The sequence below is a fragment of the Hemiscyllium ocellatum genome, chromosome 3, assembly GCF_020745735.1.
Source record: "Hemiscyllium ocellatum isolate sHemOce1 chromosome 3, sHemOce1.pat.X.cur, whole genome shotgun sequence".
NCBI classification, from domain to species: Eukaryota; Metazoa; Chordata; class Chondrichthyes; order Orectolobiformes; family Hemiscylliidae; genus Hemiscyllium; species Hemiscyllium ocellatum.
Window position 1 is genome coordinate 79,277,991 of NC_083403.1, and position 13,059 is coordinate 79,291,049.

Genomic DNA, 13,059 nt, shown 5'->3' on the forward strand with positions numbered 1-13,059 from the left:
TGGACCTCAGCCACGTTGACAAAACATTGCAATCTGATCCACTTCCATTTGGCAGCATTTGCCTTGAGATCAGGGCCAGTCGGGGAAAGTCTATAAAGGAGTTTTGAGGGGAGATTACTTTGAAGGGTGAGGAGGGCTCTGCTTGTGGGGCATGGTTCTTGCCTCTGTTGGTTGAGGGTGACGTTTGATCAAAGGATGCCTGAACAGGATTCTACACTACCCAGATCTTCCCATCAGCCATGGGCAGGTTACCTGCAATGTGATGTCCCCACATGGCTACCCCTGGAATTCCAACACAAGAGGGATGAAGTCTTTAAGTGGCCATTTAATTGACCACCCAAAGACTTAAATTGGCTGAGACGTTTCAGTAGTGCTGGACGGCTTAGTCACATAGGGGAAAGGGTAGAAAAATAAAAGAAGCTGCCTCCTCCTGGCCAAGTATATTCATTGAATGACATTGATAGGACTGACTTCAGCTTGTCCTTTTAAATGATAGCTATGAGGTGTGTATCAGCAGCAAGATGTGTTTCTTTCTAACCAATCTTTTGTGTTGTGGCTAATTCCATGTTTTATTTTACAGTTGATTCAGAAGGTCTTGTAAAAAACCTTACTGTAAGTAAATTTCACAACTTTCTCATAAAAGCGATGGGTTTCCTATATTCCTTGAATAATTGTGATTATGATTGAGTCATATAAAGTGGAAGCTAATTTCTTGTGATACAGTAGGAGCACCCTTGCTTCTGTGCCAGAAGCTCCCTCTTGGAGTCCTATACCAGAACTTGATTGTGGAAGATGGCCAAGTGGGATAATTTATCAACTTTCAAACCCTTCCAGTCTTATGGTAGTTGGTACGAGTCGTCAGCTCATGACTTTACAGTTCAAACATGGACAATAGGGCTGATTTCCAGAGGTGTGCTGAGAGTGATTGCTCTTGAGATAAAGGCTGCAGTTGACTGTATATGGTGTAAAGGAACTCAAGCAAAATTGGAATCAATGAGAATTGGGAGGGGAGGAAATATCCATTGGTTGGAGTCATACCCAGTTCGATGGTTATTGTTGTTGGAGTTCATTCATCTCAGCACAGTTCATTTCTGCAGAAGTTCCTCAGGGTATTATCCTAGGCACACCTGTCTTCACCTGTTTCATCAATGACTTTTCCTCCATCATAAGCTTAAAAGTGGTGATGATCACCAACGATTGCACAATGTTCAGCACCATTTGCGGCTCCTCAGATATTGAAGCAGTTTGTGTCCAAGTCCTGCAAGATCTGGTCAATATCCAGGCTTGGGCTGACAAGTGAGAAAGAACTTTCGTGCCATACTATGTCAGACCATTAAAAATCTAACCACTTTGCCTTGACAGTCTTCGGTATTACCATCACTGAATCCATCACTGTCAACATCCTGGGCCAACTAGACTTGGCCCATGAAAGCAGTAGCTAAAAGAGCAGGTCAGAGGGTAGGAATACTGCAGCAAGTAATTTACCTACTGATTCCCCACAGCCTGTCCACTATCTACAAGGCACAAGTCAGGAGTATGATGGAATACACGCCACTTCCCTGGATAAGTGCAGCTCCAATAACATTTAAGAAGCTTGACTCCATCCAGGACAAAGCAGCCCATCTGATTGGCACCACATCTATAATCATGACTTAAGATGTATGGCATAAATTCACGAAAAAGCCTGAAACAATCGTAGATTTCTCAAAGACAATTCCTAAGCCCATGATCACAACCATCTAAAAAGACAAGGGAAGCACCACCACTTTCAAGTTCCTCTCCAAGCCACTCACCATCCGCACTTGGAAATATATTGCTGTTCCTTCACTGTAGCTGGGTCAAATTCCTGGAATTGCCTCACTAATGGCATTGTGTGTTTACCTATAGGTCATGGACTGCTGTGGTTAAGTAGGTAGCTCACTGCCACGTTCTCAAGGGTAACTGGGGACAGGCATAAACGTTGACCCAGTCACCAACACCCACATTCCACGAGTGAACAAAATACTCTCCTGGTCAGCCATGCTTTCCAATCTATTCCTGTCACCTTCAGGCTCGTGACCTACTCCAGGGAAAACAAGCTAATGAAAATGAACATAACCATGTGCACTGTTTGCCTTGTGAATCTTTTGAGATGGGAAACCTTCTAAGTTCTAATGTAGTAATTCTGAAATGTAATGCAGACAGTTGACAGTTTTTTTTTGATGTTTCATTAGTGCAGGTCACCACATCAACACTTTACGCCCTATCTGAAGCAATTCTTGCCAAGGCGCTTCCATTATGCCAACAGTAAAAGAATTGAAGATGTTCATTTGTATTTGGATCCACAATGGCAGGCCAGCCTGTAAGTGGTGAGCCTGTGGAATTCTCTATCACAGTTGAAATCGAATCATTGAAGTCTTCCAAGATGTAGATACGGTTCTTTAGGAGTAAGTGATTGAACAATATGGGGTGAAGGCAGGAGCAGAGTACTGAATTGGATGATTAGCTGTGATCATACTGAATAACAGGTTGGCCTTGAGAGGCCAAAAGGCTTATTCCTGCTCCTGTATTCTTTGTTTCTATGTCAATTTAAGCAAAAGCCCAATGCTACAAGTATTGAGAATCTAAGATAAATAGAAACCACTGGAAACACACAGCATGTCGTGCAATGCCTATTGAAAACCTACAAACAGCCGTCCAACTCTAATGTAGAACTGGAAAAAAGGATTCTATATACAATGCTGATTGTTGCTGTTGTTTCCACAAATTCTGCCTGACAGACTATATCCAACCTCCCTGCTTTAACTTTGAAACTTAGTTTTACTTGGAGAAAGTGAGGACCACAGATGCTGGAGATCAGAGTTGAGAGTGTGGTGTTGAAGAGACACGACCGATTAGGCAGCATCCAAGGAGCAGGAGTATCAGTGTTTCGGGCATAAGCCCTTCATCAGGAATGAGGCTTGTGGGCCGGAGGGCTGAGAGATCCATGGGAGAGGGGGGATGCGGTTGGGGAGAAGGTAACTGAGAATGTGATAGGTAGATGAAGGTGGGGAGAAGGTGATAGGTCGGAGAGGAGGGTGGAGCGGATAGAAGGGAAAGGTGATGGACAGGTAAAGAGGGTGGTGCTGAGTTGGAGGCTTGGGACTGGGATAATGTAGGGGGAGGGGAAATGAGGAAACTGGTGAAATCCACATTAATCCTGTTTGGTTGCAGGGTCCCAAGGCAGAAGATGAAGTATTCTTTCTCCAAGCATCAGGTAGTAAGGGTTAAGTGAAGGAGGAGGCCCAGGACCTGCATGTTGGTGTCCTGTCTCTCCCTCGGGTGCAACGGATACAGATCTCCCGCATCTGCAGTCTTCCCTTCCTCCTAGTTGATTTCAACCTTGCTGCGAGGCCTCTTCCAAGGATGCCTACCTTGAAGTTCTCCTCCTCTCTGTATAAGGATCTCAGTGAGTCCCTGTCTCACTGCACCCCCTAGGTCATCTCCTTTGCCCTGAAGGTCTTCAGCTACGTCCTGAAGCAGACTCGCTACCACATACGCATCTCTTTCCTCAGCAGAACCTGTGTACACACACCTCCCTCCCTCACCTCTGTATAAGGCCCCAAAGGATCCTTCCAAAACTGATAGAGATTTGCCAGTATCTCCACCAATGTCATCTACTGTATCTGTTGCACCTGATGTGGTCTCCTCTATATCAGGGAGACAGGACAACAACTTGCGAATCATTTCAGAGAACATCTCTGGGACACATGCACCAACCACCCCCACTTTGCCATGGCTGAACACTTCTACTCCCCCTCCCTCTCTGCCAAGGACATGCAGGTCCTGGGCCTCTTCCATCACCAACACCTGGAAGAAGAACATCTCATCTTCGGCTTTAGGACCCTGCAACCACACGGGATTAATGTGGATTTTACCAGTGTCCTCATTTCCCCTCCTCCACATCATCCCAGTCCCAAGCCTCCAACTTGGCACCACCCTCTTTACCTGTCCATTGCCTTTCCCATCTATCCGCTCCACTCTCCTCTCCAACCCATCACCTTCTCCCCTGCCTTCATCTACCTACTGCATTCTCAGCTATCTTACCCGCCCACCCCCCACTCCAGGCCACCCCCATTCCCCACCCCACCCCATCCCATTTATCTCTCAGCCCCCCTGGCCCCAAGCCTCATTTCTGATGAAGGGCTTATGTCGGAAGCGTCAGTTCTCCTGCTCCTCAGATGCTGCCTGAACATAGTTTTAATTGTTGAATTATCTACAGATGGGTAATCCTTTGTACATGGTGCATTCTAATAGGCATAAAATCAATCACAAAATAATAATTTCAGTTTCAAGCATGATTGCTGCAAACAACCTAATTATAAGCAGGCATCATGGTAACACCTCTCTCATCTTTCTGTGTGGGGTTTGTATGGGTTTCACGTTACTTTTCTTGAGAATCATTAAATGAGGGCTACATTTTGCAATTGCTAATTGGTTTGACAAATATTCCTACCTGTCTCAGTTAATCTAATATCTCCTGGGAAAACAGGTGTTCCACTTGCTTTTAATAAAAGTGGCCCTCCTATTTCTCTTTGTCAGTAATATCACGGCAGTGAATACCATATATGTCAAAGTCAAGCCCATGACCTTTACAGAGTCATATAGCATGGAAACAGACCCTTCGGTCCTATTTGACAATGCCGACCAAGTTTCCCCAAACTAAACTAGTCCCACTTGACTGTGTTTCACCTGTATCCCTATAAACTTTTCCTAATCATGGATTTGTCCAAAGGTTTTTTATGTTATAACTGTACCTGCACCTACCACTTCATCTGGTAGTTCATTCCACATATGAACTGCACCCTGTCTGAAAAAGTTGCTGCTCAGGTCTCTCTTTAAATCTTTCTCCTCTCACCTTAAAAATATTCCCTCTAGTTTTGAACTCCTCACTTTAAAGAAAAGTGCTATTCACCTGATCTGTGCCCTTCTATGATTTTATGAACCTCTATAGCATCACCCCTCTACCTCCTATGCTCCAGTGAAAAAAGTCCCAGCCTATTCAGCCTGTCTTAATAACTTCAACCCTCCAGTCCCAGGAACATCCTGGTAAATCTTTTCTGAACCAGACCCAATTGTTGTATGTACACCCAATTTTTCTTTGACCTACATCGTGGAAACCTAGATTTTCATTAGTCAAGTGGGGTGTAGTTACTTACTGGTGATTGCCAGAACTCATTGAAAGACATGTGTGAGACATTTAGATATTCTATTTGCCAATTCTAAAGGCAATATTCTGACAAATCAATAAGACTATGCCAAGTGATCTATCGTGATGCCTAAATGAAGGAATAAAAAGCCTTCAAGTCAATTTAAACTTGAGAAAGAAGTCTGAGTGGCTTAATGAGAAATGGCAAAATGGGCATATTCTCAACCAATGAGCCATCCGCCTCCACACCCTTTGTGAAGTGAGGAAAGGTGATATTTCAGGATTCTGAGCTAATATGGGATGGTGCACCAGGTTCATGGAATGGTGCATTTTGTCCAAAAATTAAAATTTCACAGCATCTGTCATTTGAACAACAAGCTGAAAAATGAGTTGCTGGAAAAACGCAGCAGGTCAGGCAGCATCCAAGGAGTAGGAGAATCGACGTTTCGGGCATAAGCCCTTCTTCAGGAATTTGAACAAGATCATACAACCCCACCATTTTGTCATCTGACATCAAGAGATGAATACAGATCAGCTGGTCTAGATCAGAAATATAGATAAAATACTAAAGAAATTCAACATGCCTTTAAGACTGTCACTGTGGCTGGTGGGGGAAATGAAAACATTTTGTGAAGATGATTGGCCATTTGTTTTGTAGTGGTTTAATCATGGCAGATGGTAGAAAATTGAAGCCAGTGGTGATATTCATTGATAAAGTTCTTCCCGAAGGAGAAATTTCAGAAAAATGCCAGCAGAGGCAGGCTTGATAGAGAAAAGCAGTTGCAAGAAATGAATGAAAGAAGTGTGGGATATGAGACCTGGAGGGCATGGTCAAAAAAGAAAGTTTGCTCGTTTGATCTATGTTCAAATCCCACTTTGTCGATGATGTAGTCCATGATACTGACGTGGCAGTTACTTCTGCCAGTCTTACAGATGTTCAGCCTTCGAATCAGTGTATAAATACATTTTGAGGGACCAAAGGATGTTAAACAAATGGTGAAAAAAAAATTCCATAAGTGTAGAACATATGCAAAAACATTCACTAGCAACATTGTATCAATATGGCAGTAATATGTGAAATGGATTTGATCTCAATATTGACAAAACATAAGTCATGACTAAGTATTCCACCATGTGTTTCTTTAACACTGCAGACTCATGGAATCTTACATAACAAAGGCATGCAGTGGTTTCGGCCATATTAGGATTGTAGGTTCAAAAGAAATAGGAGAGGAATGGGTATTTTGAACTGTTTAGTCTAATTTTCCGATGATGGAGATCATTGTGATTTTAACTCCACTTTGCTCCAAGGCTCTTAAAATCTTTGACTTGATTGCAAGTCAGAAATCTGTTTTCATTAACCCAATTCTCTTTTTTGAAGAGAATTCCAAAACTAAATGGGAAACCACTTATCTCGGGACTTTGCCTCCTAATTCTAGGGTTCCTGATGGGGATAAACAGCGAAAGCAGCTTTTGTCCAGTAAACTTCCTCAGAAACCTGTATGTTTTAATAAGGTCACCTCTCATGCTTCTAACCATCAGTGCACATCGACCCAGCCTTTATAGTGTTTACCACTACGCAAATGTGCCTTTGTTATAGATAGAGCCCTATAGTTTATGAAAGCAGGATATCCCAAGTAGCTTTCTTTCCACAGGAACGTTGATGAATATGCACACAGTATATTACTTCATTGCATTTCATCCAATTCACTGTGCTCCACCTTCATTTTGTGTTGTCTTTTGGAGGATTCGATGTTCATTTTCGTGAACAAATTTAGGCTTCTTTGCCTACTCTAAAATAAATAAATAGTTTCACATACATGGTATTGTAATTCGAGCTAACCTGGCAATTGTTTGCATACCTTTTTCAGCAAACCACCAATGAAATATTGTACAGGAGGATTTCATGGTTCTGATAATCTATTCAAGAATATGCAGGTAAGGTGTGATTTTTAGGATCTGAGTCATCCTGTATCTTGCATTATGCTTGCATTACTAAGGACATAGTTTGAATATTGTTGCAGGTTTTGGAATATAGTTTATTGCTTTAAACAGTAATTGTATTTTCATTTTCTTTCAATGACAGGCCATCTTTTTAGCCCATGGGCCTGCATTTAAAACCAAAACTGAAGTTCAACCCTTTTTAAACATTGAAGTCTATAATCTGATGTGCGGTAAGAATGTGGAGATTTTTATGGTGATATTTACTCAGTTATGAAGGGGACTTGACAGCATGGAATTCTGAAAGGCTGTTTCACCTTCTGGGAGAGACTAAAACTTGAGGTTACAGTTTACAAGTAAAGGGTGTAAAGATGGCAATGAGGTGATTTTATTTTTCTGTATGGGTTCTGAGTCTATGGAGCTCTCTTCCTCAGAGATTGGTGGAGCAGGATCATTGAGTGTGTTTAATGTGGGTCAGATAATTTTTTGACCAATGTTAGAATCATAGGATATTAGTAATAGGCAGGAAAGTGGAGGTGAGGCTGCAGTCAAATCAGCCATGATCTTTGCAGCATCCTTGAACACAGACATTAGACATTATTGGCCATTCAATTATCCTTCCTTGTTGTAATTTCTTTGTAATGCACAAAGAAACTTTAATTTCATATCTAATTTCATGATTGTCTGCATTGATGTATGGTTGTGGAGGACTGGAGAATTGCTAATGTTGTCCCCTTGTTTAAGAAAGATAATCCAGGTAATTATAGACCAGTGAGCCTGATGTCAGTGGTAGGAAAGCTGCTGGAGAAGGTACTGAGGGATAGGATCTATTTACATTTGGAAGAGAATGGGCCTATCAATAATAGGCAACATGGTCTTGTGCATGGAAGGTTGTGTCTTGCCAACTTAATGGAATTCTTTGAGGAAGTGACAAAGTTGATTGATGAAGGAAGGGCTAGAAATGTTATATAAATGGAGTTCAGTGAGGCGTTTGATATAGCTTCCCATGGTAGGCTGATGGAGAAAGTGAAGTCACATGGGGGCCAGGGTGTGCTAGCTCAATGGATAGAGAACAGGCTGGGTAGCAGGAGGCAGAGTAGGGAGTTTCTCAAAATTGAGAACCGTGACCAGTGGTGTTCCATAGGAATATGTGTTGGGACCACTTTTGTTTGTCCTATGCATAAATGATCTGGAGGAAGGTATAGGTGGTCTGATTAGCATGTTTTCAGATGATACTGAGATTGGTGGAGGAGCAGATAGGAAGGGGACTGTCAGAGAATGCAGCAGAATATAGATAGATTGGAGAATTGGGTAGAACAATGGCAGATGAAGTTCAATCCAGGCAAATGCGAGGTGATGCATTTTGGAAGATCCAATTCAAGAATGAACTGTATGGTAAATGGAACAGACCTGGGGAAAATTGATATACAGTGGGAGATCTGAGTGTTCAGGTCCATTGTACCCTGAAGGTGGCAACTCTGGTTGATAGAGTGGTCAAGGCGGCATACGGCATGCTTTCCTTCATCAGACAGGGTATTGGGTACAAGAGTTGGCAGGTCATGTTACAGTTTTTACATTTTTGGTTCAAAGAATTGAAATTAAAGTGGATTTGGATAAGAACACGTGAACTAGGAGTTACAAAATGGAATTCAGCCCCTTAAGCCAAAGTTGGCAGGTCATGTTACATGTATATAAGACTTTGGTTCGACTACATTTGGAATACTGCATACAGTTTTGGTTGTCACATTACCAAAAGGATATGGATGCTCTGGAGAGAGTGCAGAAGGGGTTCACCAGGATATTGCCTGGCATGGAGGGCACTAGCTATGAAGAGATGTTGAGTAGATCAGGATTATTTTCATTAGAAAGACAGAGGTCGAGGGGGGACCTGATTGAGGTCTACAAAATCATGAGAGGTGTAAGCAGGGTTGATAGCAAGAAGCTTTTTCCCAGAGTGGGGGATCTCAATTACTAGGGGTCACAAGTTCAAGTTGAGAGGGCAAAAGTTTAAGGGAGATATGCATGGAAAGTTCTTTACGCAAAGAATTGTGGGAGCCCGGAAAGAGTTGCCAGTGGAGGAGGTAGAGGTGGGCATAATGGTGCCTTTAAAATATATCTAGACATTATTGGCCATTCAATTATCCTTCCTTGTTGTAATTTCTATGTAATGCACAAAGAAACTTTGATTTCATGTCTAATTTCATGATTGTCTGCATTGATATATGGTTAGAAGTCATATGGGTCTTCATGTATTTAGATAGAGATATGAATGAGCAGGGAGCAGAGGGATACAGACCTGTAGTAAATAGGCGATAGGTTTAGATAGAGAATCTGAATCGGTGCAGGCCGGGAGGGCCGAAGGGCCTGTTCCTATGCTGTAATTTTCTTTGCACTTATCAGATTCAGAGTGGATTGACCTATACCTCTGGGTTTGTATGTGCATCTGCTTTATTTACTATTTTACAGAATTCAATATCCATCTCCTTTACCACCCATAATTATCTAACTATTCGCAATGGGAACCATATAATTAGAAGCAATTAGATCCATGGTTTTGGCTAGTCTGCTGCTGCAGTTAAATGTTATGAGTAGGATTTTTGTGGTATTTCTGCATTATTCAAAACTACAGTAATGAAACAAACTACCCAACTGTAAGAACTTATCGAATACAGCATAGGGCAGATAAAGTTGAGATAATCACCATCTTAAGCTGAAGAAAGGCCGGGAGCGAGTATGCTCCAAAATGAAAGTGGGCCTTTCATTTGTTGCTGTATTTCCAACAATAACCAAAAACAGCATTTCCATTAGTGATCCTTTTGAATAAAAAAATGAAATTATGTAACCATTGTGAATTTAACTGACCAAAAAATCTACACATGGCTCATTTTATTTTGTATTATATTGCATTAACGATATGCAAAAGATTTGTTTATCTGTTTCTATTTTTTATTATCACCTTCCAAATCAATGAGCTTTGCTGTTTTAAATGTCCTTTTTTTGGCATTACTGGCCATTCAGTTATCCTTACTTGTTGTAATTTCTTTGTAATGCACAAAGGAACTTTAATTTCATGTCTAATTTCATGATTGTCTGCATCAGTATATGATTATAAGTCATATGTGTCTTTTACCACATAACTTAAGTGAAGAAAATTACAGATAGTGATGGCAAGAAAACTGCTGTGTTATAATATCAGCACATGTTGAAGTACAGATTCACATTAATATTTCAGTGAAAGACTCAGCAGTATGTTTTTTGTATAGGTTTTAATCATCCCTTGCATTAGATTTGTTGCAGATCATTCCTGCACCCAACAATGGGACTCATGGGAGTCTAAATCATCTTTTAAAGAAACCTGTCTACAACCCTATCCATTCCAAAGAAGTATCCTCAGCATCATCTTGCTCTTCAACAGACTTTATGTCAACTGTAATTCCACAAACAAAATGCCTATGCAGTTCTGTGGTAATTATGACGATATTTAATCTCAATTGTTATCTTACAATTGACTAACTGCTTTCAGAACCTGTTACATTGGTGTCTTACACAAGTATTTCCACTTTTTAGGAATCATTACCTGCAGATGCATGCAAGGAATTAAAACTGTCCTCAACTGAAGGTAGGAAACTGTAACTGTATAATTGTTACCAAATGTTGCCTATTCTGGCTCATAAACTGGGATTTTCATCTTTATTGTCTGGGTGGTATCCAGCCGATCGGGTTATTTGTCCTTTGCAAAAGCCAGGTTACTATTATTCTGTTGGTTTCAGCAGAATAAAATCAGTCGGGTTCAACATTCTTCCTGAAAAAGTATTGCCCCACAGTGAAGGTAAACATCTGCTTCCATGTTCAAATAGGTTTTGCAGTTTCAATTGCACATTCACTTATTCAAAAATCCAGTTGGGCCACTGTCTATCCAATAACTGCTGTAATAATTCAATTATAATTAATTATAGTAATCTCCCCCACCTCCCACTCGTTATTTATGATGCAGGACATACTTCTGCAAATATCGAGAATATTGGACAAACAACACTTTGTGATTTTGCATAAAAGAGCAACATCAACTCCTATTTATGTGGTGCTTTTAATGCAGTAAGATATGCCAAGGCATTTCACAAGAATTATTAAGGATACAGCCATTGATAGTTGGATGATCTTGAGTTTGAGGCCAGCAAAGAGAACATTGCAATATTCAAATCTGCAGGTAACAAAGCAGCAGATGAGCAGAGCTAAGGATGGTTGTCTAAAGTTATGGGGATAAAAGTTAGCACCTTGATGCAGATGATGGTCAGAAATTCATATAAGGGTCAGACATAACAAGATTATGAAACATCTGTTTCAATAGTAGATAGTTTATAGAGAGAGGAAGCGGTGTTTGTGGTGGGAATTGGAGATAATGCCTTCAGACTTTACAATATTTAGTCAGAGGAAATTTCTACATATTCAGAACTGGAGGTCAGACCAAGTGACCTGAAAAGTAGTTTGAAAAGACAGCAATGAGGCTGCAGGGAGGTATAGCTAGGTGTTGTCATTACACATGTGGAAGCACCATCAGCATATTGTATTGTTACAACTTAAAGTTGAATTGAATTGAATCAAATTGAATTGAATTTATTGTCACGTGTCCCAAGGCACAATGAAACACTTTGTCTTGTGAGCAATTCAGACAGATCACAGTTAAATAGCGTAAATAAGTAAATAATAGGTAAACAGCAGCAAAAACACAGGTACAGGTGAATGCTAAGAGTTTGAGAGTCCATTCAGTATTCTAACAACAATAGGGTAGCAACTGTTACGAAACCAGCTGGTGCGTGTGTTCAGGCTTCTGTACCTTCTCCCCATTGGTAGAGGTTGTAGAAAAACATTGCTAGGTGGGATGGATCTTTGAGAATGCTAGCAGCCTTTCCTTGACAGCGGGCCTGGTAGATGGATTCTATAGATGTGAAATTGGTCTTTGTGATTGTCCGGACTGGGTTCACCACTCTCTGTAACCGTCTCCAATCTTGAATGGTACAGTTGCCATACCAGGTAGTGATTCATCCAGACAGAATTCTCTCGATGGCTCACCTAAAAAAGTTGGCAAGTGTATTCGCTGTCATGCCAAGTTTCCTCAGCTGCATGAGGAAAAAGAGACGTTGGGCCTTTGCATCCACATGAAGAGTCCAAGAAAGCTTGTTGTGGATGACCACTCCCAGGAACTTGACGCTCTCCATTTGTTCCACATCTGTGCTGTTAATGTGTAGGGGGAAATGAGCAACATCCCACCGAAAGTCAATAATGAGTTCCTTGGTTTTGCTGGCATTGAGAGCTAGGTTGTTCTCAGTGCACCATTTTTCCAGGTCTTCTACCTCCCGTCTGTGATCTGTTTCATCGCCAGCTGAGGTTTTACCGACTGTGGTGGTGTCATCAGCGAACTTGTAAATGGCATTAGTCTGGTATTTGGCGACGCAGTCATAGGTATACAGTGAGTACAGTAGGGGTCTGAGTGCACACCTCGGGGGGGGTACCAGTGTTGAGTATTAGTGCGGATAAAATATTGTCCCCAATAAGTTGCAATGTCCCTTTCCTGAATTGATCAATAATTTCTTTTCAACCAAATTTTGTGTTAATCTGGTTTTGAACTCCGACCATAATTAGGAAGAATGAAACTAATATTGTAATACAGGATTTATTGCAAGCCCTGTTCTCTGATGTTAACAAAAATTGCTACTACAAGGTCACTGGGCTGATTTTTAATTTTCCTCCTAGTGTGATTCGGGCAGTGTAAAACAGTATGCCATACCACTGAAACCATTTTTACCATCTGCTTGCCCCTGCCCATTAGTTGAGTATTTTACTAGAATGGAGAAGGTACTGGCAACCTGCTCTACCATGGATAAATTAAGGTTCCACTGAGACCAATTATTGGTTGCTTATGTCACCTTGCCTTCCTCTTTGGGGATTTTACC

The 13,059-nt window shown here is 41.2% G+C and overlaps 1 protein-coding gene across 1 annotated transcript in view; it reads left to right on the forward strand.

Annotated features, from left to right (window-relative positions):
* LOC132833011 (ectonucleotide pyrophosphatase/phosphodiesterase family member 3-like) overlaps positions 1–13,059 on the forward strand; it is a 130,167-nt gene that overhangs the window by 76,222 nt on the left and 40,886 nt on the right. Inside the window, exons 12-17 of the mRNA XM_060851274.1 lie at positions 581–612; positions 2,214–2,341; positions 7,039–7,105; positions 7,254–7,341; positions 10,395–10,573; positions 10,676–10,727. Of these exons, the coding sequence (XP_060707257.1) occupies positions 581–612; positions 2,214–2,341; positions 7,039–7,105; positions 7,254–7,341; positions 10,395–10,573; positions 10,676–10,727 (546 nt within the window). The remainder of the gene's footprint in view (positions 1–580; positions 613–2,213; positions 2,342–7,038; positions 7,106–7,253; positions 7,342–10,394; positions 10,574–10,675; positions 10,728–13,059) is intronic.